This window comes from Neoarius graeffei, chromosome 2, assembly GCF_027579695.1.
Source record: "Neoarius graeffei isolate fNeoGra1 chromosome 2, fNeoGra1.pri, whole genome shotgun sequence".
Lineage (NCBI taxonomy): Eukaryota > Metazoa > Chordata > Actinopteri > Siluriformes > Ariidae > Neoarius > Neoarius graeffei.
In genome coordinates, this window is record NC_083570.1 from 59,695,357 (window position 1) to 59,720,897 (window position 25,541).

The following is a 25,541-nucleotide window of genomic DNA, read 5'->3' on the forward strand; positions in this document are numbered from 1 at the left end:
TGCTTGCTTTTGAACTGTGCACTGATAACAAGCCAGATGGTCCCTCTCCTCTTTAGCCTGGATTACGTGGTGTCCATGATTTCCAAAAAGAATTTGTACTTTTGATTCGTCAGACCTCGGGACAGTTTTCCACTTCGCCTCAGCCCATCGTAAAAGAGCTCGGGCCCAGAGAAGCTGGTGGTGAAGTGTTCCTGAGCCCATATAGTGATTTCCAAGACAAACACATCTCTGCTTTTAATGCAGTGTTGCCTGAGGGCCTGAAGATCACATGCAGCCAATGTCAGTTTTCAGCCTTGTCTCTTGCAGACAGAGGTTTCTCCAGATTCTCTGAATCTTTTAATGATATTATGTACCATAGGCGATGGGATCCTCAAATTCTTTGCAATTTTACATTGAGGAACGTTATTCTTAAATTGTTGCACTGTTTGCCCACACAGTCTTTCACAGAGCGGTGAACCATCTTTACTTCTGAGAGACTCCACCTCTCTGGGATGCTCTTTTTATACCCAATCATGTTACTGACCTGTTGCCAATTAACCAACTTAGTTTTTTTTTTTTTTTTAGCATTCCACAACTTTTTCAGTCTTTTGTTGCCCCTGTCCCAACTTTTCTGAAATGTGTTGCTGACATCAAATTCAAAATGAGCTATTTTTCAAAAAACAATAACGTTTCTCAGTTTCAACATCTGATAAGTTATCTTTGTACTATTTTCAATCAAATTTAGGGCTTCCATGATTTGCAAATCTTCACATTCTGTTTTTATTTATGTTTTACAGTGTCCCAATTTTTATTTTATTTTATTTTTTTAAAATTGTGGTTGTACATGGTAGGTTCTGAATTGCCGATTGGAATGAATTCATTCCAAATGTAAAAAATGTGTGCATGTAAACATAGCAAATGCAACTTTAGATAAATTAATTATTTAATTATTTTACTTATTTCCACTGAAAGCAAACTGCATGATGAATTACACGGTTGCTTAGTGAATTCTAAAGTGTTAAATTAGTGTTAACACACTTTTCCTGAAAACACAGTTTATTTCTGTAAACTAACACTTAATATTGCATTTTCTGCCATACAGTACTTATTTTTCTATACCACGTGAATCATAACATGAGTGTTTTGAAAGATTTTTTTTTTTTAAGAATCTGATTTGCCTTTGGTGCAAATGGATATCCTGTATCTGCTGAACCCTTCAGGCTGTAACAAAAATATATTTTCAGAGAACCTGAATATTCTTGCTTCACAAAATATGAATGTGACTGCAAATTCTTGTTTGTTACAAGTAACAAGAGAGCAACTTTCTCATGCTAGAAATCATACCTATCTGGTTTAATTTATGCCTTTACTGACTTGTAGTGTAAGTGGAATAACTCAAGTGAAATGCCATTCAACAAACTTTGATTTATTTTCAATTGAATTGTGATGTCATTCAGTTGGGAGGGCAGGTCAATAATATGAGAAACATTATTGCCTTTAGTGCTTACAGTTATTTATATTATCCTCTAATACTGGTCCATTTTAGGGATCTAGTGAATGTACAAACTTTTCCTGGAAGCCCTAGAATTCAAGTAAATCACATCACTGACATGACATCTTCTGGTAAAGAGCAGAAAGATTCTCTTCAAATTCTTAAATTAATTGTGAGAGACTGGGTTGGATGCACAACCTATACTTTCCAACACTGTCTATGCGATAGGGGGAAACACACATCCTTTACAGTTCCCTTCTTTCTATGACTAACACTATTATAAAAACGTATCAAGACCATAAACTTATATCTGATCATTCTCCCATTTGAGACACAAAAGTTGTCAAAAAAGTCAGATCGAGGGCAGCGTGGTGGTGCATTGGGTAGCATGAGACCCCTTTACACAGCCTGTTCAAGGTAGGAATGTTGAGCCTTTATTCCACTTCTCCATTCTGTATAAAGCGTACAAACAGGAAATGGAGGGTCATTGCTGTTCTGCCTCTGAGCCAGCATCAGAGGTTGTCACAGAGCTGAATCGATATCTGTGTAAAAGGGAGAACCGGCATGGTGGGACAAGGGTGGGACGTTTTTGATGAAGTATTATGTCTGTGACCCATCAGAGGGGGGGTTTAAATACCTCTGAATAAACAGTTCCCTGTTAATTTGAAGAAGTAGCATAAATGTGCACAGCTAAGCAAAGCATTTCAGCACTCAGTTTACCCACCATTATTGTTTTGAAAGCAGTGCCAGTCAAGTCAAGTCAGTTTATTTGTAGAGTGCTTTTAACAACAGACATTGTCGCAAAGAAAAATAATTCTTGAAACAAGCTTGTGCCAGTATGCTCAGGGTATTCATATTTCTGGCATGCTATCTAAAAATGCACACTGTGCTGGCTTTATGCTGGCTTTGTTTTGTTCAGTGTAAACAACCAATGGCAGCATAATGAGGGCTCTTCTTAATGGCTATATCGCAGGATCTCTGTTGAAAAGGGGCTAGAGCAACTTCACAGCTAAATCGCCCTTAAGTACCGTACCATTCACATTTGCTTCGAGATAGTAAACCAAATTAAATAGAGCTGTACAGAGAACATACTGAAGAAAGAGATAAGAATGAATATGAATAAATGGAATACACTAAGGTGGGGATCACATTGAATAAATGAAGTGGCAGCAGCATAGCAAGCCCCAACCTTCAGACCATAATATTTCTATGACTCAAACAAGGTTCTATTTCATTCTTAAGTGATGCAAAACACTAATGTTCTGTACAACAACAAAAAAAGCAACTTGGAAAAATGGATATGAAATAATAGAGTTTTGCTCTTAGTAGCTTTGGGACTGGAGGATGAAAATAAAAAAGAGAAAGAGCAAGAGAAAATCTTCTTCAGTTTGGGTCCAGGAGACACAGCTTTCATGAAAACTCTTCTTGTCATTTCAGATGTCCCGCCCCTATAATAATCTTCCTGCTTTGATTGGTCAAAAAGCCTGAATCGTTCCTAGGATACATTAAACTGACATTGATGAGCATTGCATTATGCTTAGAAAGTTTAATTGAATTCAACTTGAACCAACACTCTACTCCTATGTCACTAGTGGTAACGCTAGCGGTGTTAACTGTTCTACTGCCGAACCACAGCAAACAATAGAAAAACTGCTGCTTCTGCATATGTGGCGCATATATTTACCAACTTGTCCTATTCTCTTTATAATTTCCTCATAGCTATACTAGTTATTAGTTTGTCCTCTGAAATTTAGCAATAAAAGCAGTACACGTTGTCTCTGGTTTTATTACTGAGCACCACAAATGCTTCCTGATAAAGAAGCAGTGGATGGCCTTTCTTTCCATTTTACCAGCACAAGAAAAACTGTTCTAAGACTTGCACTATCTTTCGAATTTACTGGACTTTTACAGTATAAATGTCCAGATCATTCATTGAGACAAAGGAGAAAAGTTATTAGACAGTGCTTTGAAATCAGATGTATGCATTCACACACGGGATGAGTCAGGGGTCAGGTGTCCACAAACTTTTGGCCATATAGTGTATGTTTAGTGTCTGTCTGACTGTGTGTGTGTGTGTGTGTCTGTGTGAGAGAGAGAGAGAGAGAGAGAGAGAGAGAGAACAATAAGCACACATTGTTGATATTCTTCTATTAAGAACAATTTTGCTCATCCTTTGTTCAAAGAAGTGTGTGCTGATGCAGCACAGTTTGTCCTGGTAAACCTCCCCTCCCTGCCCCATCGCTGTTAGCCAACAGAGCCTGATAGCCAAATGGACTGTTAGCTGGATGACTGGGTAGGAAGTATTATCAGCCTAATCTATATCCGCCTCTGGTGGCTGAACCAATGTAGGTGTGACTGGAACGTTGGAAGGACAAATGGATAGACAGATGGATGGATGGATGGGTGGATGGATGGATGGAAGAACAGATAGAGGGAAGGGTGAGTAGGCTGTGTTATCAGGCTGATCTGCGTGCCTCTGTTGGCCTGGACAGCGGAGGTGTTGAAACAGGATGTTAGGAGATCAGATTGCTCAGCTTCACACAATGCGATGAATACACTGTATTGATTGGAGTGGGAGAAACTGGCTGAATTCCTATTGGAGTATTTTTCCTCTTATGACATTTACTTTGAATTTATATTCCATTATATTTTCATATGTGGTAAAAGGTTAGCTATAATCTTTGTATTTGAGCTTTTAGTATCTGCTGGGCAAGAAAATACAATTCAAGAGCATTCAAACGTGAAACAGGACAAAATCCTGTTATAAAGCCACTTTATGATTCCATGATTTATTACTTCAAAATGTTTAAATGCATTGTCATATACTGTAGTGCTGTGCTTTTTCATAAAGTCTGAATCCTGAATTCTGCTTGGCAGTGCTTTATTTAAAGGCTCATCTGCTTAATGATGTACATGAATAAGCATCGAGAAACATATTGAAATACTTTGAGTATATACACCTTCTTCTGTGGTTATGGATAAACGAACACACACACACACACACACACACACACACACACACACACACACACACACACACACACACACACACACACCTGTGTGTACAGCATGGCATACTTAACATGTTATAAAGCTTGATCCTCTGGCAAGCCTACAGTATGTTTTGCCCAGCATGAGTGCATTGCTACCTCCTCTTTCTCTAAAACTCATGAACCACAACATTGTCTGTAATTCGATGGGAATTCATGTTCAAAGCAATGTGACATTAAGCCGAATGGAAAACCAAACTGCACAGTTCATCAATCAGTTTCTCTCACATTGATATACAATGTAGTACTTAGTTTTGCTTCTTCTGGAGCAAGCACCAATGGCTTATTCCATGCATCTATCTTATATATAGGACAAAAAGCAAACAAACAAACACACACACACCCCCCCGCATTAGCAATTGAGACATCATTTTGCTCAGTCCATATGTTATTATACTTAGCAATATCATATGTGCTAATCTACATGCTGTGTTTGTGAGATTTGTTTTGTAAAACTACTGAAGCTTTCTTTGTGTTTACCTTGCTAACTCCGGTCCTGCAGCACCCTGCAACCACCAGTGGGTGCCACTTTTTTTCTCTTTATTTATTCAAGCATCAACAGGCACCTTGTGTGAGTAACTGGTGGAAGTGGTATAACATTAACTACATGTAGACACATAGAGGCAAATGCTTCAGTGATGAATAAACATTTGAGAAACCTCAGACCTAGGGAGGGCTAGGCACAGTGTAGTCACAGGGAGTTGCCTGTAGATCAACACTTGAACCCTGTAGGCGTTTACTGCATGCATTGCTAAGTGTGCCCAAGCCTCAAGGTGCAAGTGTGTAATATCCTTGTGTTTCTGACTAATATGTGTTACCACAAAGTTCTCCAGTGCTGTCCCTTATATAATTTTGAGGCAGAGAAAAAGATTATGGTTCAGCTTTCTCAGGTCATTTTTCAGCAGTTCTGTACTCCACCAAATTCAACAGGTACTGAGATGGTTTAATGGAGAAAAAGTGGTTCTAAGTGAATCTCAAGAGACCTTTCAATAAAAAAAAGAAAAACCTCAATTAAAGCGACATTGAAGAACCTCAGTATAATTACTTTGTCACTGTGGAATGCATTAAAAAAGGAACGTGGAGACTATTTGAAATGTTTGTCTTTGCTTTTCGGTGTAGTGCTCTCTTGGTCAACGCAGTGTCCTTAAATGTCTTCAGTTTTAGAAGTATGAATGAACTGTACGCTTCTACATTGGAGAGCCACAGAATTCATCCCGGAGAAAGAAAGACTGTGTGCTTTAGTACTTATTGTTCTCTCTATGGTTGTAAATCTGATTTGCTGTTACAGTTCATACAGAGTTTGTTTAGTGGTCCATTCTGCTGTATAAGAGTCAAGACATCAGCTGTTGCAAATGCCACAGACACATGTCTATCTTTTCCATAGATAAGGAGGTCAATTGAACCTATCCATAGGTCAGAGTGAGGGAAAACAATCTGAAGCATCTTTCCCTTCTCCTACTCATCTTGGACTCTTGTCACAGACACTTGCCACTGAACCCTTTAAGCCACGTGGTTTAATAATATTGTGTTATTCTTCCTGGACTGCTCCAAGTCCATTGAGGTTTTTATGGTCGGTCCAGTTTTCCACTGGCATAGCACAAGGCTATCCCAGGGTGGTTCCTCCTGGAACAGAGTCACAACATTGGAGCTGGACTCTTCACATGCTTTAAAAAAAAAACAGAAAACTTCTGGATGTCAGGAACCACACTACTGCAGAACAGGGAACGGGAGAAAGTGAGAGACAGATGGAGAATATACAGTACCAGTCAAAAGTTTGGACACGACATCTAATTCAATGTTTTTTATTTATTTTTATTAATTAAAAGACACTTCATGTCTTAAAGTAATGACGGATGTTGTTTCTCTTTACTTAGTCAAGCAGTTCTGACATAATATGGATTACTACAGTTGTGGAATAGAGCTATTTACTGTATTTTTATTATTTACTATTTACTGTTTGATCTCAAACACAATAAAAAGACAAGAATTGCACTAATTAACTTTTGATGAGGCATGCCTGTTAATTGAAAAGCTTTCCAGGTGACTCCCTCATGAAGCTGGTTAAGATAATGCTAATAGTGTACAAAGCATTCATCAAGGTGTATATATAAGGTGACTATGCTGAAGAATCTAAAGTATGAAACATATTTTGTCTTTTGACTATTTTTTTGTTTACCACATAATTCAAAATATGTTCCAGATGTCATTTCATAGTTTTGATGTCTTTAGTATGGTTCTGCAATGTAGAAAATAGTCTCTCTCTCTCTCTCTCTCTCTCTCTCTCTCTCTCTCTCTATATATATATATATATATATATATATATATATATATGTGTGTGTGTGTGTGTGTGTGTGTGTGTGTGTGTGTGTGTGTGTATGGGTGAACAATGATATATGGAAAGAAAGTAGTCTATGCTGGCCGAGACCACAGAACAAACACAGAGACTTCTGTCTCTCTCTTTTTCTCTGTACACTGCTGCAATATGCTCTCATTACCAGCTTCAGCAGTTCCAGACCCAACAGGGGGTGACAACCCACTGATGCGCCATCATTTCCCATGTGCCCGTATATGCATGTGTTTTTAACATTATGCTGGCACTGTATATGTGGTGAGCTGTTTGCATGTTTAGCTGGGTACATGTGTGTGTATGTGTGGGTATGAGTGTGTGCGTATAGGTTTATTTGGGTTACCACAAGCTGACTCTACATGGTTTGAATTGTAACCAGAACAACAGTGAGTAGCTTGTGAGTCAGTGTCCTGTTGTGTCAGACATTCAAGGAGAAAAGAAAAAGCAAGCAAGCAAACAAACAAACAAACATGAAATATGAAAGACAACAGGAAAAGAAAAGAATCTTTACTTATTCTAGTGAGGAATGGGTATTGTCTAAGTTTCTAATTCACTCGAATTGAAAGCACTGATAGAAGATAAGGCTGATGGTCTTTACATGTGCATGTTACATACTATAAGTAATTTATTGTATTTTAAATAATGCGTTTTTTTTTTTTTTTACCAGCCTGAACATAGAGTTAGCATGAACACAGGATTCTGATTTTCACATAATATGTGCACTACTGGAAAATCTATAGTCATCTTTGGAGACAGAGGCCTGTGGACACTTTCCTCTTTCATGTGGCCAGCTTACAAGGTGCTTTGCTTGAGGAATTCAGCACATTGGACAGCACCTGCACTACTTTCTTGCACTGTCAGTATGCCGTGGCTTGGTGCTTAAGCAGGCTGTTTGTTAGACCACAATGCATTTGATATAAATGTATTTGATGTGAAATCCAATACATTTCAAAATCTTAATACCAATCATCCACCAATTTTACTTTTTAAGTAAGCACATGCTTAAGGCTTTTAAAGTATCGTGTTAGCAACAGGGTTACAGGTTCCAGACCAAATGCTACTGACTAATCCCAGTCTTCCTTTATTTGAGGATTAGTAACATATAGTGTTAATGAGTGGAGCAGATATCACAGGCTAATCTCTCTTTCCCCAGGCAGCAAGGAGGCTGCATTCACCTATGCCATCACAGCTGCCGGAGTGGCCCATGCAGTAACAGCAGCATGTAGCCAAGGCAACATGAGCCATTGTGGCTGCGATCGTGAGAAACAAGGCTACTATAACCAAGAGGAGGGCTGGAAATGGGGAGGCTGCTCTGCTGACATCAAACATGGCATCGAGTTCTCCCGGAGATTTGTGGATGCTCGGGAGATTAAAAAAAACGCCCGCCGATTGATGAACCTGCACAACAATGAAGCAGGGAGAAAGGTAATGTTAAATAAAGCACCTGTTCAGGCTTTAACTTTATTCTTATTTGTTTTGATTTTTTTAGTCACTAGGAATATAGGGACATCAGCTACAGCCTTGCTTGCATCATATGACTGAATATTCTGTTCTTTCCAGTCAGTAATCATGATGTTTAAAAACTTTTAAGCTTTTTTTTAAATAATTTGCACAGTATATCAAGATATATGTATGTTAAAATGCTTATGGTGAGACTCAGGTAAATTACTTAAATATTCTATGCAGAATATACAAAACACACACAAGATCTTTTTTTTAAAATAGAATAAGTACAATAAGAATACAATAAACAATACACAATAGGCATAAGTGGGGAAGAGAAATAGAACATTAAAATACAGAACACAAAGTATTGCACCATGCAAACTGAACAAGTGTAAAGTGACAATGGAAAACATATGCAAAGTGACACGGTGATTTTGGGAATGGAGATGAACTGACCCACAGGCTGTTTAGGAGCCAAATAGTGCAAAGGTAGAAACTGTTCTTTAGCATGCATGTCCATTACTGGAAACTCCTGTAGCATTTGCCAGATGGCAGTCTGGAAAGCAGTGCTGGGTAACTGAGGTCTAAGGTGATTTTGTGAGCTTTCTTCAGGCACCCTGTCCAGTAGATGTCCTGTATCACTGGGAGTCTGCTGCAATTTGCTGTTTTTACCCCTATGTGGCAAGCCTTGTAACTGAGGGTGGAGCAACTGCCATACCAAACAGTGATGCAGTCAGTCAGGATGCTTTCTGTATTACACAGTCAGAAGTTGGTGAGGATGTTATGGTCCATACTTCTCAATATAGAGACTATAGAGTTTGTGGGGTTGTATATACACCTTTGGGGGCAGCTGAGTTCAAAATCGCTGGGGAGGAGGTTGAGTTACCTATTCTCACCACTTGGGCTGTACTCATCTGGAAGTTCACAATCTAGCCACACACAGGAAAGCTCAACCCCAGATCTTTATGCTTCGTAGTGAGTTTGGTGGGAACAATGGTGTTAAATGTCAACAAACAACATTCTCAGATAGGTGTTCTTTTTCTCTGTATGTGTGAGAGTGGTGTGCATCATTATGGCAGGGGTATTGTCCAATAGATCTGCTGCAGCAGTATGCTGTATTATAATTAACCAATAAGCATCTTTATATTATGTTCTTGGTAAATGGTCTGAAAATCACTCCAAGCACTTTGTGTGTGCACTGGAGTGTGTTTGTGGTATAGTTTGTTTGTGTTAGGCTTGTGTCGAACAAGTGTTTGAGGTGAATTACATACAACCCTGAAACACACCAGTAAAAAAAGAGGCAACACCCCACACAAAGGCTTACAAGGGTGTGTGATTTTGGAGATGCTCTGGCTGATAAGTAACAGTCAAAACATTTCTGACAGCTTGTTTTTCTTTAGCCAATTACTGTGCGTTTTCCCTCCACCATCTTGTGGCATCCTCCTGATTCCAGCACTGGTTTGGCTTGGCTCTGCTCCTCTTGGCCATGTTTGTTTGTTATTAGTCATCCAAGAACATAAAATAGCATGCACCCTAACAGCACAGCTCTTCTGCTTCAGAATGCACTCTGGTGGCAAATGGATCTAATTAATAACGCAGCTCTTTATTGTGTGTGCTGGAAGAGCCAGGCTGAGCCGAGCAGAGCCCAGGCTGCGGTTGCCAGATGGAGCCCCGCCAGTCCCCCTCCAGTCCATTGCATGGAATCATGAAGTGTAAAGTCAGTAACAGGATATTATTGTGAGCCTCTTTCTGCTGCACTGAAAACACAGTATTCGCTTCACTGCATCAAGGTTTTTTCTGCCTTTTATAAAGAAGCCATCATGGTAATAGTTGAGCGGTGGCATCACAGAGTGGGGGGGTGGGTGAGTTGGGAGGATTTTAATTTACCATGTGACTCTGCAGTGAGCAGGAGCACTGCTGCTTCTCTGGAATTTCAATTGCTATCAGACGTGTGTGTGGTTTGAGCTAGCTTTGAAGAACTTCAGGCAAAACTGGTGTACATCATCCCACTAAATGTAAACGTATTCTCTCAAGTGTGTACAGCCATGCCGGGATTAATGAAAAAGGATTGATGTGGAGTTAAACTTTATAATCTGTCTTGGATCGGCTAGCTAGTGGTGAAAACAAGCTGAATAAAGATATATTCTTTTTTAGAAGACACTGACAATGGAGACAAAATCCAAACAATCCCTACCAAATTAAAAAAAAAAATTATACAGTTTTGCTGAAAGAATTTATACATACAAGTAGGGCTAGGGACAAGTTTGGATTATGATGAAGCATTAATCAATAGATTTGTATTATTGGTATATATATAGTTTTAAAAATAATTTCAGAGGAAATATAAATATAACCAGTTAAAAGACGTGATTATCTAAATAGCCCACATTCTTGGTAAATGACTGTCTGACATTTACCCTTCCTGTCCTTATGTGTGGTCTTCACAGAGGTAGAAGGAGTAACAAAATAATGTTTGTTTTTTTTTTGGCTAAGTACATGTTTACTTTTTTTAATTTATAATAGCCATTTGAATATTTCTTTCAGTCATGCAAAGTCTTTGGTATGCCAGCAGGTTGCTAAATGGAGTTTACATGAATGTGTCATATTGTGGTCTACATAACACATTTATAATATCTTGCATGAGCACTTCATAGACTACTCATGCACTTTATTATCAATAAGCATGACATTCATATTGTAGGTAAAATTATCTACTAATACAATCAATCAACGGGGCGGCACGGTGGTGTAGCGATTAGCACTGTCACCTCTCAGTAAGAAGGTTCTGGGTTTGCGCCCAGTGGCTGATGGGGGCCTTTCTGTGTGGAGTTTGCATGTTCTCCCCGTGTCTGCGTGGGTTTCCTCCGGGTGCTCCGGTTTCCCCCACAGTCCAAAGACATGCAGGTTAGGCTAATTGGTGAGTCTAAATTGACCGCAGGTGTGAATGTGAGTGTGAATGGTTGTTTATCTCTATGTGTCAGTCCTGCGATGATTTGGCGACTTGTCCAGGGTGTACCACGCCTCTCACCCATAGTCAGCTGGGATAGGCTCCAGCTTGCCTGCGACCCTGTACAGGATAAGCGGTTATGGATGGATAGATGGACAATCAATCAACAACTGTCATTCATTCATTCATTTTCTCTACTGCTTATCCATTGAGGGTTGCGGGTGAGCTGGAACCATTCCCAGCTGACAGTGGATGAGAGGTGGGGTCCACTCTGGACAGGTCTTCAGTCTATCGTGGGGCTAACACAGACTGCAGTTCACACTCGCATTCACACTTATTGGCAATTTAGAGTAGCCAGTTGACGTAATCCACATGTTTTTAGACATGAAGGGAAGAAGCCGGAACAATGGAAGGAAACCCAGAGGAGAACATGCAAACGCCACACAGTAAGACTCCATTTGACCAGCAGGTTCAAACCCAGAACCTGCTTGCTGTGAGGCAACAGTGCTAACCACTGCATGACCGTGTCACCCTACTATGGCTTATGCTTAAGAAAATATCTTCTAGTAAAATGACATAGTAGACTATATTAATAAGATGCTATTTGTTTGGATATAATTTGTTCCTCAGACATGCCCTTTATCTGTAATACTGCATGTGCAGTTACACATATTAAATAAATCAACAGCATAATCATATTATAAGCTCATGCTGTGCAATGCTGTCTTCTGATTGCTCTATAGTAATCACGGTTTGCATTGTTGTCCTTAGGTGCTGGAAGAGCGGATGAAGCTGGAGTGTAAATGCCATGGTGTTTCAGGCTCTTGTACCACTAAGACATGTTGGACCACCCTTCCGAAGTTTAGAGAAATAGGCTATGTGCTGAAGGACAAGTACAACAAAGCGGTCCATGTGGAGGTAGTTCGTGCCACTAGACTACGCCAGCCTACCTTCCTCAAGGTGAAGAAAGTGCATGGCTATCAAAAACCCGAGGAGACAGATTTGGTCTACATTGAGCGTTCACCTAACTACTGTGAGGAGGATGCTAAGACAGGCAGCGTGGGGACGCAAGGTCGTTTATGTAACAGAACATCACCACATACAGATGGCTGCGACCTCATGTGCTGCGGCCGAGGGTACAACACTCACCAGTACACCAAGGTGTGGCAGTGTAACTGCAAGTTTCAGTGGTGCTGCTTTGTCAAATGCAACACCTGCAGTGAGAGGACGGAGGTGTTCACCTGCAAATGAACAACTGTGTATGGAGGACAGGTGAGCTGGGACAAGGATGTGTAGGAACAGTTTGGGTGGAAGACTTGCTGACTAAGAGATATATTATTTTTAAAATATATATTAAAAATATGCCAGAAACCGAATGGGAATTTTTACAGTCTTCAGCTCTCCACAGCATCGTTTTGCACAGCAGAATGTTTATATTTGCTTTCCCATAGAGGTTAAGTGCTAACCTCAGTAGGTACCAGTCCAGCTTTTTAATGAGTTTAAACTACCAGAAGCTCATGCACTGATGTATCCATACTGACTCTAGAAAAAGAACTGCCTGATGCATGCCAAGCCCTGGACTATGCATGCATTCTGGGGACTGGATTGTTTCCATTTAATATGATGCTGAAAAATAAAGAACCAAAAGGAGGCTACAATCATTTGGATATTCACAGGACCCTTCAGAAAGAAATTAGAAAGGATTGATTAAGGTAACCTCGCTTAGAATATAAGGCTAAAAATGGAAGGAACTCATGATCCTAAGCTCTGTAAAGAAGAGAAGACAGTGCAGCCTGAAAAACTGAGTTGTTGCTATAAGAAACCTCCTACTGCCAACTGGAACTTGGTGGGATATGTAAGCTGTCCAGTCACACTGGAACTGTATGTTTGAACACTGAAATTGTTTATTTATGTTATAGTATCTTAAAAAAAAGCAAAGCACTAACGGGTAGAAATGTCTTATTTTGTACTAAATGTAAATAAACAGAGAAAGATGGGGGAAAAAGTTTGTATAAACTCCTGACTGAAAGTGACTGACAGACTTCTAAAAAAAAAAGAAGCTCCAAATCCTGTGACAAATTTCTATTTTCCTAAAAACGGTTTAACCAATAATAGTGTGTTGACTTCAGAAACCACTCTTTATCACAATTTACAGTTTACATATTTAACATCAGTTCTACTTGCTGTAGCCTAGCCTTAGTGTGCAGTAAGGTATGCACTAAAAATTTGAACATTTTACTTAAAAAAATTAGACAATAGCTAAAAAGAACTCTTTAATTATCTTTTCTCAACTTGCTGGATATGTTGCTGCACTGATTTTTTTTTTTTCTATTCTAGAAACTAAATAAATTTGCATTTGACTCACTTTGGGATTTCATTGCAGAGAGAGATTTTTTGTAGTGCACATATGTGATTGCAGTTTGATTTTATGGCAAAAGTATTTTATTTGAATATTTTTGTGGATTATACTAATGGCAACAACTGAATATTTACCATTCATATCCACTTAAGAGAGAACAGTAATATGTGCTGTATTACGATACTACAGTATATACAGTATCTTTTCTATTTATAGCTTTAACTTGTATGGGTTTATGTAATTTTTAATAACAATCATAATACATTGGGATATTTGAGGATCCGAAACAGAGAAGATATCCGACTGATTTTTCCATCTTTAGCTGTAATCTGTTGGTTTCTTCATTTTGATGCTTCTAGTCAAGAAGACCGCTTTGTTTCTCTTGTCAAAACCTGCTTTCCACTACTATGCCTTGAGCCCTTATTTGGGATTGTTCCTTTAAACAAGGCAATAATATTCATCATGCAACATATCTGAGCCAATTCTTGTACACTGAGAAAAGTCCCTTATTCAGACGTTCCAACCACCTCTAAATACGACCACTGGCCATGTGGATGAAACATAAATCATTAAAAACATCATAACACAATAAATCTGTCAACTTGCTGACTTAGACCTTATTTTGTACACACCACATGGTCATAATAACCTGTGGTCAAATCCCTTGATTATGGTATGCATGAAACAAAAGTTAAGTTATCTCTGGCAGAAAAAACAGGAGCCCATCTCTCAGTGAGTTGTAGGAAGAACCATGGGAAGGGAGCCCTACCATTTTAAAGGCGTAGTCCACAATTTTTAAATAAAGTGTTGTGTGAATCTTTGACAGTATATAATTTTTAGGTGTTGCATAGTTGAAATGATTGCTGCAGTGCTGAAATCTATCTCTCTTAGGATTTCAGTGGGCACAGGAAAAAATCCATTTTAAATAAGAAAAGGGTTTGGCAGTTTGGCAAATGAATATTTTAATGAAGTCCCCCAGATGTTCTTACGGTATAACTGTTTTTATTTTTTTAAGTAGTTGTAGTAAATTCCCAGAGCAGTCAGAGTCTCTTCTGTTTTATGTTCAAGCAGCCAGTTTATACTGGACAAAGCATGCATACATAGCACCACATTTATGTACAGTATGTATACATAGCATCACATCTTTTCTACCAGATGTTTTGCAGTTATTTTCATCCACACTATATGACACACCTGGGATTCAAGAATGGGATTGCCCCCAGCAAAATAATCTCCCTCTGAAATCACATTTTGAAGATTTTTAATTGAACATTCATGTATAATTGTTGGCGGCATCAAAGAGAGTCTTATCCTTTGTAGACGATTAATGTTACTGATAAGGATTACAGCATGTATTATGCCTGTATTCCTGTTTCTGCACTGATGCACTGATACACCAGAAGGGGAAGCATTACAAACATTTACAACTGGTAATGCACACTTGGTATAAATGTAACTGGCTAATTTAATTTTTTCAAAAAATTATGGCAGTAATGAGAATTAAGGATGTGTGCAGGTATATATTTATATTGTATATTTTTTGAGGGATAATGGTGTTTTAAGGTAAAAAAAATAAAAATAAATAACAGGCCCAAAGCCTCAAGAGATTAAGATCTAAAACTCTTTTAAGGTACTCTGTCATTTTAATAGGAATGCAATGAGTTATAATCACTTAAACTCAATAATTCACCTAGCCAAAGTTCGTCCAAAGGATACTTTCTAAAGGAATAACAATAGAAAGCAATAAAGCATATCAAACAATTACCACAGAAAATAAACGTCTTTAAAAAAAATCTCTCTGTGTTCATCATTTATATACATATACAATTTAATATATATTTTTGAAAATTGGCAAAATATCACTGTTGCCTGCCAGTGGCTCTGGGCCGGGCTGAAAAGCATTACAGACAGGCAGCAAAGCAGAAGTAAGTGTTTTGTTAGTAGTCTGAACCCTGGTGCCCGGAACCACTTAAGCTCCTGTACTAAACCCGGATTTGACCAAAATGGATCCATTTGTTTCTGACAAACATTTTGTCATTAAAAATTTGAGAGAGAAAAACAGACGCTGCTGCATGTGTTCACTTCTAAAGCACCTATTGTCAAGTTGTCAGGATCATTAGTCAATCAGGGGTTTTATTCTGCTAGCTAATGCTGGTGGTATTTTATCTGCAATGTGGTTTCAGAGCAGGATTGCACCGGCATAATATTGTACCGTGTAATTATTTTTAGCAGCTGTTCTGTTCTAGATCTATTTTATTGTACGTTTTTAGCCACCCTTGTAATATTGTAACATTCACAGTTTTCCAAATGCATCATAAAATTAGAAGAGAAAGAGTGTTCAGTGTAATTCTTGAGCTATGACCTTTAGCTTTTGTGCTGTGATACTGTTGGGAAGCCTAAGAAGAATAGGGTTGAAAGCTCTCTTACAATGTAATACTAAATAGTTTTTGACGAATCAACCGCAGCGCAAAGATTCCTGTTTCGAATACCTGTTCTGATTCCTTGCCTTAACACACTGATTAATTTGAGAAACTGGGCTCAAACCCTCATTCCTTTTCAACAGCTTCATGGGTGGTTGGACTAAACAACATGGGCAAGACAATCTGTTAACTCCTGCCAGTGGCGTACAAGTGAAACAACTCTGATAGGAAACCATGTTTAAATGTTTATTCCAGAATACATTTAGCATGATTGAGTAAGCAGGCAGTAAACAGGTAAAATGCGAATAATCAGGGAGGTCTTTTTGTAAAGCATTTCTGATTCCAATAAAAAAAAAAAAGCTTATGTTAAAGTGCTGAATGAATAGCCAAATGGTTGCCAACTATCACTTAGCTCCCATAACCAACTCTGGAGGGCAAGAAAAAGGGAGGAAAATACAAACCAGAATCCTTTTGAGCCTCAGATCAGATGCTATTGATAAAATCCTTCCCTGTTTCCTGGGGTGATTTGGCTCATTGGCATCAAAAGAATTGCCCATGGTTTGACCCATCTGTGCTCTCTCTCATCCTCACACAAAGTCCTCTTTCAGGACTTCAGGAAATGGGCCTCATCAGTCTGCTTCAGTGAAGCTCTGGCAGTGTCGTTGAAGCCAGTTGCCAGGCATCAGGCAGCCAGCGGAGTATAGATGCTGTGAGTGTATGGGCAGAGGGTAGTCCTATTGCTGGGCACTGAGAAGCAGTTGAGTGAGTTCACATGCTTTGTTCATGTGTCTGAGCACTTACAGTATTTAAGGTAAGAAAGGTTCATATGTTGTGGGGACATTTGTCTTGGGCATAAACTGAATAGATATGATGATGGGGAGCATGGGCACATCAGGAGGCCCAAAATTACAATCGGTGCCCCTGGCTGTACAACAATAAATAAGACTATCATAGAAGTATCAGAAAGTGAGTTCTCACTCCTTTCTAATCTAATTTAGGGCCGCAGAGGCTTTAGGCACGTGCACGCGCACACACACACACACACACACACACACACACACACACACACACACACACACACACACACACACACACACACTATAACAAGCTGCATTGCATGTCTCCCTCTCTAAGTCTTCCAGGACTCTGCACTGCTTTCCAAACACATTTCCAAGGTCGCACACATATATAGCACGTGTACACGACAAAGCAACAGATTCTACAGCAATAAAAAGCGAAACAGCAAATCTCCCAGTAATCTGTGTGAGACCCACAGCCTTCAGACAAGCTGGTTTTGCTCTCTGGAGAGATAATACACAGCTGTGAGGGGGAGACTCACAAGGGTGGTGAAAAATAAATTACACACAAAAAAAAATGAGCAGGGAGTGACGGCTAAAGTCAAAGAAGTCAAGGGGTCCTTTCAACTGACAACTGAAATTTACCAGAGACAAGTGGCGAAGAAAGGGCCGCTGTCCTCCACTCACTGTGAAATCTATTCTGGAGCTATTCTGCTAAAGCCCCTAACCCAGAGTGTGAAGAGGAACTGGGAGCAATGCATCACTTATGCCTTTACTTATGGCTCTTCTGTTTGTTATTCTGAATGCATTGGCATTAGAGGGAGTGATAAGGCAACGTTTTATTGGACTACTGTGTTTCATGATGAAAAGGATTCACTGAATTGTTATTCTGTTATTCTGTTTTGTAGCATGACATTGTATGCTGTAATGCTCTATTTTGCTTTGAGATGCTATGGCTGACAAACCAACCAAATGATAGATGTTCTAGACCCCATTTAGAATGATGTAATGAATCGACCTACTGAAGAAGTAGCGTGATTTGGCACATACCTGTATTTCTAAACAGTGCAGCAATGCATCATCAGTGGCATCCATGTCATAAAGATTAACTGCCACAAATGTAACTATTTAATGAGTCATTTTGGGCAAGGTTGGGAAATCACCAACTGCATTTGTCTTGCATTACCTGTCATGTAAATGTTATATAATAATACATACAAAGATTAACTGGATATTATTATTAAAAAAAACAGCATGTGAGTGGTGAGCGTTTTCAGTTTCTATTAACTCCTTTGATGGACATTCAATTAAAATGGTTCCATCTTTAGTTTCATTAAAGCTATAGTATTTTCAGCATGTTGTTTTGAGTTGTTTAACTTTACAGCTCTTTAAAATATGAATAAAGGTGACACCTCAAATTGAGTCTTTCCCAAATTCTGTTGACATTGTTTAATACTTCCAAGAAGAATTCAACCCAGCCTTGAGCCACAGAATATGCAGCCTGTAACCTAGAAACAAATGCAATGCTTTGTCTGGAAATTGTGTCTCTCATCATCATCATTGTTTTGACTACTTGTCTCATTTAAAGTCTATCATTCTGAGGTTCCATATCATCTGTTTAATATTAGTGGTAAGGAACACATAGCCTTTCAAAGGCACAGGACTGGTGACATCATACGTGGTACGATGGTAGGGAGTGAGGCATGCATGGTAGATGGGTAGGAGGAGGGTTGGAGGAGGGCTGAAAAGAACTGCAAAAAACTACCTGAATATATATACACACACACACACATATACACGCACAAAACAGGCGAGGGAAAAATGACTAATACATTTTCGGCATTTAAAACAAATGCACTTTATTAAAGACCATTTAAAAGTTGGATAATAATTCCTTGAAATTTCTTTTACAATGTCTCTCTTTTTTCTGCTGATGTATTTGGACAAACAAACTCAAGACGATAACTGCAACTATTCGTTATGGCTTGTTGGAACTGATTTCCACTACTGGGAAATAAAAGATTTATTACAAATTTTCCCTAGTGAGAATGTTTAATAACTATTCTTTAATAACTATCTGTTCTGGTGCATAACAGTAAACCATAAATAATGTTGAATAAGCAGATATTGCAAGGAATATATGTACAAGGCAAAGGACAGATGAGACAATAGAACAGTAAAGAATTGCTCTCAACTTGGCTAATGTATCTATTTATGTTGGCTGGGATGGGCTAGCAGTACTTGCAAAACTCAAGTGGGGTTAATGTGTGTGTGTGTGTGTGTGTGTGTGTGTGTGTGTGTGTGTGTGTGTGTGTGTGTGTGTGAGTGTGTGTGTTGCCGCCCTCCAACCTCACACCATGACTAGCATCAGCAGTCTGAGAGGGTGGGATTGTAAAATGGCCAGAGGAAGAGGCTAGTGTGTGTGTCTGGGTTTGTGTGGTTGGGTGTGCATACATCTTTGGTGTCTTATGCAATATGTGTGCGCCTGTCTGTTGTAAAATTGTTTTCTGTTGGTTTCTAAGAAACCTGTGTATAAGAACGCTGGTGTGTGTCACTCGTGTGTGTGTGTGCGTGTGTGTGTGGGTTTGTACCCATATATTTCTGCAAGAGAAATTTTTCGAGGACGGCCCACACACGGATGGATCCCACAGCTACTCAAGAATATTTTCACCCTCCTCTTTTACACTCATACTAAAATGCAGTGAGCAAATTTCACAATGTTCTCTTTCCATCATTTGTGTCTCTTAGACACAGAACTGGGGCTAAAGTCTCAGTAGATATGAACTAATCTGTTTCTAATGTGTCCATTAGAAATAAAAATGAAAAACATTGCACTTCTAAGAAACGAAAGTGGATTTTGAATTTCTTTTGATTTAGTGAAACGTTTATTTTTAGGGGTGGCATGGCGGTTCAGTGATTAGTACTGTTGCCTCACAACAAGAAGATTCTGGGTTTGAACCTCACAGTCGGCTGGAGCCTTTCTGTATGTAGTTTGCATTTTCTCTCTGTGCCTGTGTGGGTTTCCTCCCACTGTCCAAAGATGTGTGGATTAGGTCAACTGGCTACTCTAAATTGCCCAGAGGTGTGAGTGTGAACGGTTGTTTGTCTCCATGTTAACCCTATGATAGCTTTACGACCTGCCTCTCACCCAAAGTTAGCTGGGGTTGGCTCCAGCTTCCCCCATGACCCTAACAGATAAGTGGTATAGATAATGGATGGAAATATTTATTATACAGTGTCGTCATCCCCACATACACACACAAAATCATGGTATCACTTTGAACCTTGCGCCATAATACTGCCATAATCAGTGGCGTGCACAAACATTTTGGGGGGCAAGTGCTCTGGGGGGAAAAAAGGGCACTTTTTTGAGCATGTGGAACACCTTATTATAAAAGTCTGAGATTTAACCCTCCTCTTGTGTTCGGGTCGCCACTGACCCGCTTTAGTTTTTAAAGGTGTAAAACAACCACTTAATGTTAATTTATTACATCAAGGCTTTTTGACTTTGCCAGGAATCTCTAGTTGAACAAAATAGCAAAAGAAATTTTTGTTTTCCTAAATCTGAAAATAGTCTAGCAAAAAATATAATACTTATGTGCAGTTGTTTCTGTATGCGACAGGCTACTTCACGACAAAATAATTACAGCTTGGGCTTAGAGGGCAAACAATACATTTTCACTCGATTCATGTGTTACCTGGCTGGTGGGGCAGGGGAAGAGCTGACTGACTGCCCGATGTGTTGTCTGCGCTACGACAAGGCTGTGGCTTCCAGGACGCTATGCTGCTGCAACCTCACATTGAATGCACTGCACGCTTGTTCACGTGACAGAGCAAGAGAGACAGAGGTCCGGTGTGTGTGCGGAGGGGGCACACATCGGGACATTATTTTCACACACGCTTTTAATGCCGCGGCTTTTCTAAAAGATCATGTCGACATTGGCCTCAGTAAACTGTAAAAAAAAATTCAAAAGGGCACTTTTTTGGACAGAGGGCAGAGGGGCAGGTGCTTGAGCACCACCTCGTGTCTCTCTGTGCACGCCACTGGCCATGATCATGTCATAAAATAGCATGAAATGGTGTTAAAAGATGTCATGATAGAGCAGTATTACATTAATGTTATTGGGTTTATATGGAAGCTGCAATTAATGTTTTAATGGGCATGATAACATATGCTAATTTTTACTTATCTCTAGTTAGCATAAATTGTAACTAATTATCTAGGTAGCTACCCTACTTATCACATTACCTATCTGTTATGTCCTTAGTCTCATATCATTCTTGTCTCCATCACCTTTTCATTTTTCAGCATATTTTCAGATCTCTAAACTGGGTGCTACATTTCATGATTTGTTGTCAATTACTGAATCACACTAAAGGCTTACACCTGATGCATTTCTAAGTCATTTTTAGATGAGGGTCTGACCTGCATAAAATGCAGCAAATAGGTGTCAGTTCCAATTAGCTCATGTGCACTGTGCGGTGGCACGCTGAATGCAAGGTTACAGTGAAAACGTTGTGTCATAGTGCACTCTGGGTCATTTCAATATTATTTTTTGCAAGTTCACCTGGGGTGATTAAAATGGCTGCATTGAGTTTGACACATGTGCTATAGGCTGTAGCAGCAGCACGTCAATGTATTTAACACTTAGATGTAATTCATACTTAGATGTATTTAACACAGGCAATTGCTATTGTCCAGCAAAGTGACATCTTAAGTTTAATACAGAACTTTCATACTGTTAAAACAACTGGATAGCTAGTTTAGCTCACTCAACTAGCTAATGGCTTACCTGTACATGTTTACACAGGTTGGATATTGAGCTGTGAAATGCCGATATCTCCACAGGTTTTGGCTTACACAATTTGCAGATCATTATCATGCTGTTACCTCTGAAGCATTTAAAACTGAAGGTGCCTGATAAATTGGGCCCAGAATGCCAGCTGTCTCTACTGTCGACTGTATCTGACACCTGAAGTTTTGACATTCAGCAGGATAGTGCTTTATTTTTATTGGGTCTTGAAATTGAATTATTTAAAATTTGCACATAAAAGTACTATGATTTAATTATACAAAATAGTATAACTACAGCAAACCAGGGACTCAAGTACTGTGCAACTTGAGTGGATGTATCTAATTACTTTCCATCCCAATAATTAACAGTTATTCCAAAAAATCGAGTCGTACATGAGCTGATATGCACCTCATCGGCTATAAGCCATGTATGACAAGACTGAGTGGAATAACTGTTTTGTTCTATCCACATTCACTGGATTTTGAGAAATAGAGCATTTTTATTTTCTGCAAATTTGATCAATGAAAACTTTGTACAAAATGTCAAACAAAATCATTTCCGCTTTGAATGCAAACAAACTGGTGAAATGACAATAGCAATTTGTGAAAAAATGCTATAATAATTCTTGAAAAATAAAAAAGATACGTTCTTACCATCAAATACTTTCATTCCATATTTTGTTGCTTTTTTTCTGTTTTTTGGGGTGTTGTTTTTAAGTAGAGTTTTTATTTCATCCTCGGTTGGTTCAACAACACACTCTGCCATTTTGTTTTTCTCCCCTCATGGTATATGAGCTGATAGCCTAGTAGTAGAATAGCCAATCACAGTGCGCGATTGCTCATATCCAGTGAATGTGAATAGAATGATTGTTTTATTATATCCACAGTCACTAGATTTTGAGAAACAGAGCATTTTAATTAATTTGTTTATTTTTTCAAATTTGATAAATAAAAACTTTATACAAAACATCCAACAAAATAATTTCCACTTTGGCGGACCTCTTAAAAACCTATCCATTGCTGCATGAATTGACTTTAGTGTTGTTTTTTTGTAGAAAGTGCCATCTTGCTGTCATGCTGAGGTATAGAATAGCTTTAGACATGTATTTAAGTCTTCCTTGGACATTTCAGTTCTGTAATTTTCAAACGTCTTTGAGCTTTTGAACTAGTCTAAAAAAAATCAACAAATTTTAATGCTTAAAGATGAAGAATGTAAACAAACTGGCAAAATGACAATAGCAATTTATGAAAAATGCTATAATAATAATTCTTGAAAAATAAAAAGGATACATTCTTACCATCAAATACTTTTATTCCATATTTTGTTGCTTTTTATGTATTTTTTGGGGTTTTTGTTTTCGAGTAGAGTTTTTATTTTATCCTCGGTTGGTTTAGCAACATGCTCCGCTATTTTGTTTTTTCTCTACTCACAGTATAGACCCTTTTCAGTCACGTGACCTTCATAAACGCGACCACCATTTTGGACATGTAGTGGACTTCGGCTCGAATCAGTTTGAATGCGAGGAAGGCGACAAACGGAGAACATACAAGAAAAAGGAGCGAGATGCAGAAAACACCTTCGCTATCCAGCGACGTAGGGCATTTACAGGGCAAGCAGTGGGAGAGGTATTTTCAAAAATTGAGATTAGCAGGCTTAGAGAGCGACGTTTATCTGCTTCCGCCTGGATTATTTACAGACGTACAGAAATAACGGTTTATGGCACAGACCCTTTCGGTTCTCGCTCATCTAGCTGCTACAATGACTGCTTAGACTGCAACAATAATACCTAACACACATTTAAGTATCCGTCGTAAAGACGTGAAACTCGTCGAGTGACGAGTGTGTTCATTGATAAGCTAACACAATCTAAAAGTAGACATACCATCACACTGCCCTGGCGCTGTGTACAGTTTACCTTCTATGGCTTGTGCACTCGCTATTTGCCATTACTTTCTCCAACCGTTGTTACAGATTACAGGGAACGGCCTGGATTTAAGAGACAAATACATGTTCCTCTTGTTTTGAACACTTATTTGTAGGCAGTGCTTAATTTGTAAAGTGGGAGGTCCCGGAGCGCAGAGGATGAGCGGCTCCGGTGCGGAAAAAAAGAGGGGGAGAGGGGGGCGCGGAGCTGCGCTTCTGGGCATGTTTTGTAATAACACTGCAAATTAAGTTCATCTGCAGATATTTTGTGGACGCCGTTTCATGAGAGAAATCACCAACAAGACAGATATCAAAATCAGACATTAACACTAAATAAACTTGCATTTTTTTATTTATTTAATTATTTATTTATTTATTTATTTATTTATTTTTTTGTTACATAGTCAAAAGAGGTGTCGGATCACCGGATCCAGTGTAAATAGCTGCCGGAGCCAACGCCCGAGGTTCCGGAGCGCGCTCCGGCTTGCTCCCCTTCAAATTAAGCGCTGTTTGTAGGACACTGCCTCTGATCTGTCCTACAGTCTACCAACAGCAAAGGAACACAACGCTAGCTAATGTCGTTAGCTAATAGCTACTACAGAAGAACAAAGAGGTTACAATGGGTTATTTTAGCCTATTTGGTTACACACTCGCCGCCACAGAATGTTAACAGCAATGTAATGCCTTTTCTGGCTAATTTTATTCATCTTACCTCCAACAAAGTGGTCACTACACAAGCGCTGGTATGCCGAGGGCTGCCAATCTTTTCTGTTTATGGCCGCTATCCATCTTCTCCGTCGGTCAGCATCTACCAGGATCCGATAAAATGATAACCCTTGCCTTGTTTGTTGATGGTTACTACATCCAGGTGCACAACAATATAGTGGCATAATGGAAGTCTTGCTGAAAATAAACACTTTCTTTGCTGCCGTTCCTCAGTGCTGGCTGTGGTAAACTACTGGTAGTACATGTCCAAAATGGCGGCCGCGTTTGTCGTGACGTCACGTGAAAAGGATCCATATGAGCTGATAGCCTAGTAGTAGTGTAGCCAATCAGAGCATGTGATTGCTCATATCCAGTGAATGTGGATATAATAATAACATGAGCACTTTTGTCCCATGTAGAGTTATGTGATCTATTTGGACATTTGGGCATCTCCTGAATAACAAGCTTCATAGTAACAAAGAATATAGAAATAGTGCAATATTCAAAATAAATTCTCCTTGATTTTTTTTCTATCTAACCCAACACTTATTACAAAATGTCCTTGACAGACAAACCATACCTGATACTTTTTGTCCTGCTAGGGCTTATTTTTATACAATTCAGAATGATATGGGGATTTACTATTACATGTTTTCAGTACTTGAAATTAACTGAAAATGCTGCATGTTATCACATTGTTGACATGTACATGACAGAATAAGACATCTAGCATGAAATATGTGTTACATTTATTACATTGTTATATAGATTTTGTAAAGAGCAAAATGTTATAGACATGGCACTGGGCTATTAGTCAACAAAGTTACTTTGAAAATTGATAAACTTGGTTTGAACAATTCTCATTAAAACTAGAAATTTATGGAGACATTTAAATGCATATCAGCTTTAAGTAGATCAGGCAGGGCTTTTGCATTTTGAAACTGCCTGTCTGAATGCCATGTTCTGAATACCACTGATAAAGCTTCAATGTGCAGCACAGCTGAGACCACAAAACTTGATACCCCAAAGCAAAAATCCCAGGACATTTGGAAAATATTTGCATTTTCAACATCTTGGTTAGGTCTCAAAGCATGCATGATGTTGCCAGTTAAAAAAAAAGACATTCTAAAATATGTTTGACATATGAGGATGAACATTCTGTAGGATATTTAAGTTTCAGGCTTTATACCAGATAATGTGGCACAAGAGCTGGATCAGCAGACATGGATATATATGGTCTGACCTTCATTTAAAATAAATCTGACATCCGGTACATTTAT

The 25,541-nt window shown here is 38.9% G+C and overlaps 1 protein-coding gene across 4 annotated transcripts in view; it reads left to right on the forward strand.

Moving 5' to 3' along the window:
* wnt7bb (wingless-type MMTV integration site family, member 7Bb) overlaps window positions 1-13,266 on the forward strand; it is a 30,919-nt gene extending 17,653 nt beyond the window's left edge. For 2 of the 4 annotated variants that reach the window (XM_060914569.1, XM_060914568.1), the window contains exons 4-5: window positions 8,026-8,293; window positions 12,033-13,266. In XM_060914569.1, the coding sequence (XP_060770552.1) occupies window positions 8,026-8,293; window positions 12,033-12,512 (748 nt within the window). In that variant the 3' untranslated portion in view covers window positions 12,513-13,266. Of the gene's footprint in view, window positions 1-8,021; window positions 8,294-12,032 lie in introns of all 4 variants that reach the window. The other 2 variants (XM_060914571.1, XM_060914570.1) reach the window with 1 other exon arrangement.
* Window positions 13,267-25,541: the final 12,275 nt, after the last annotated feature.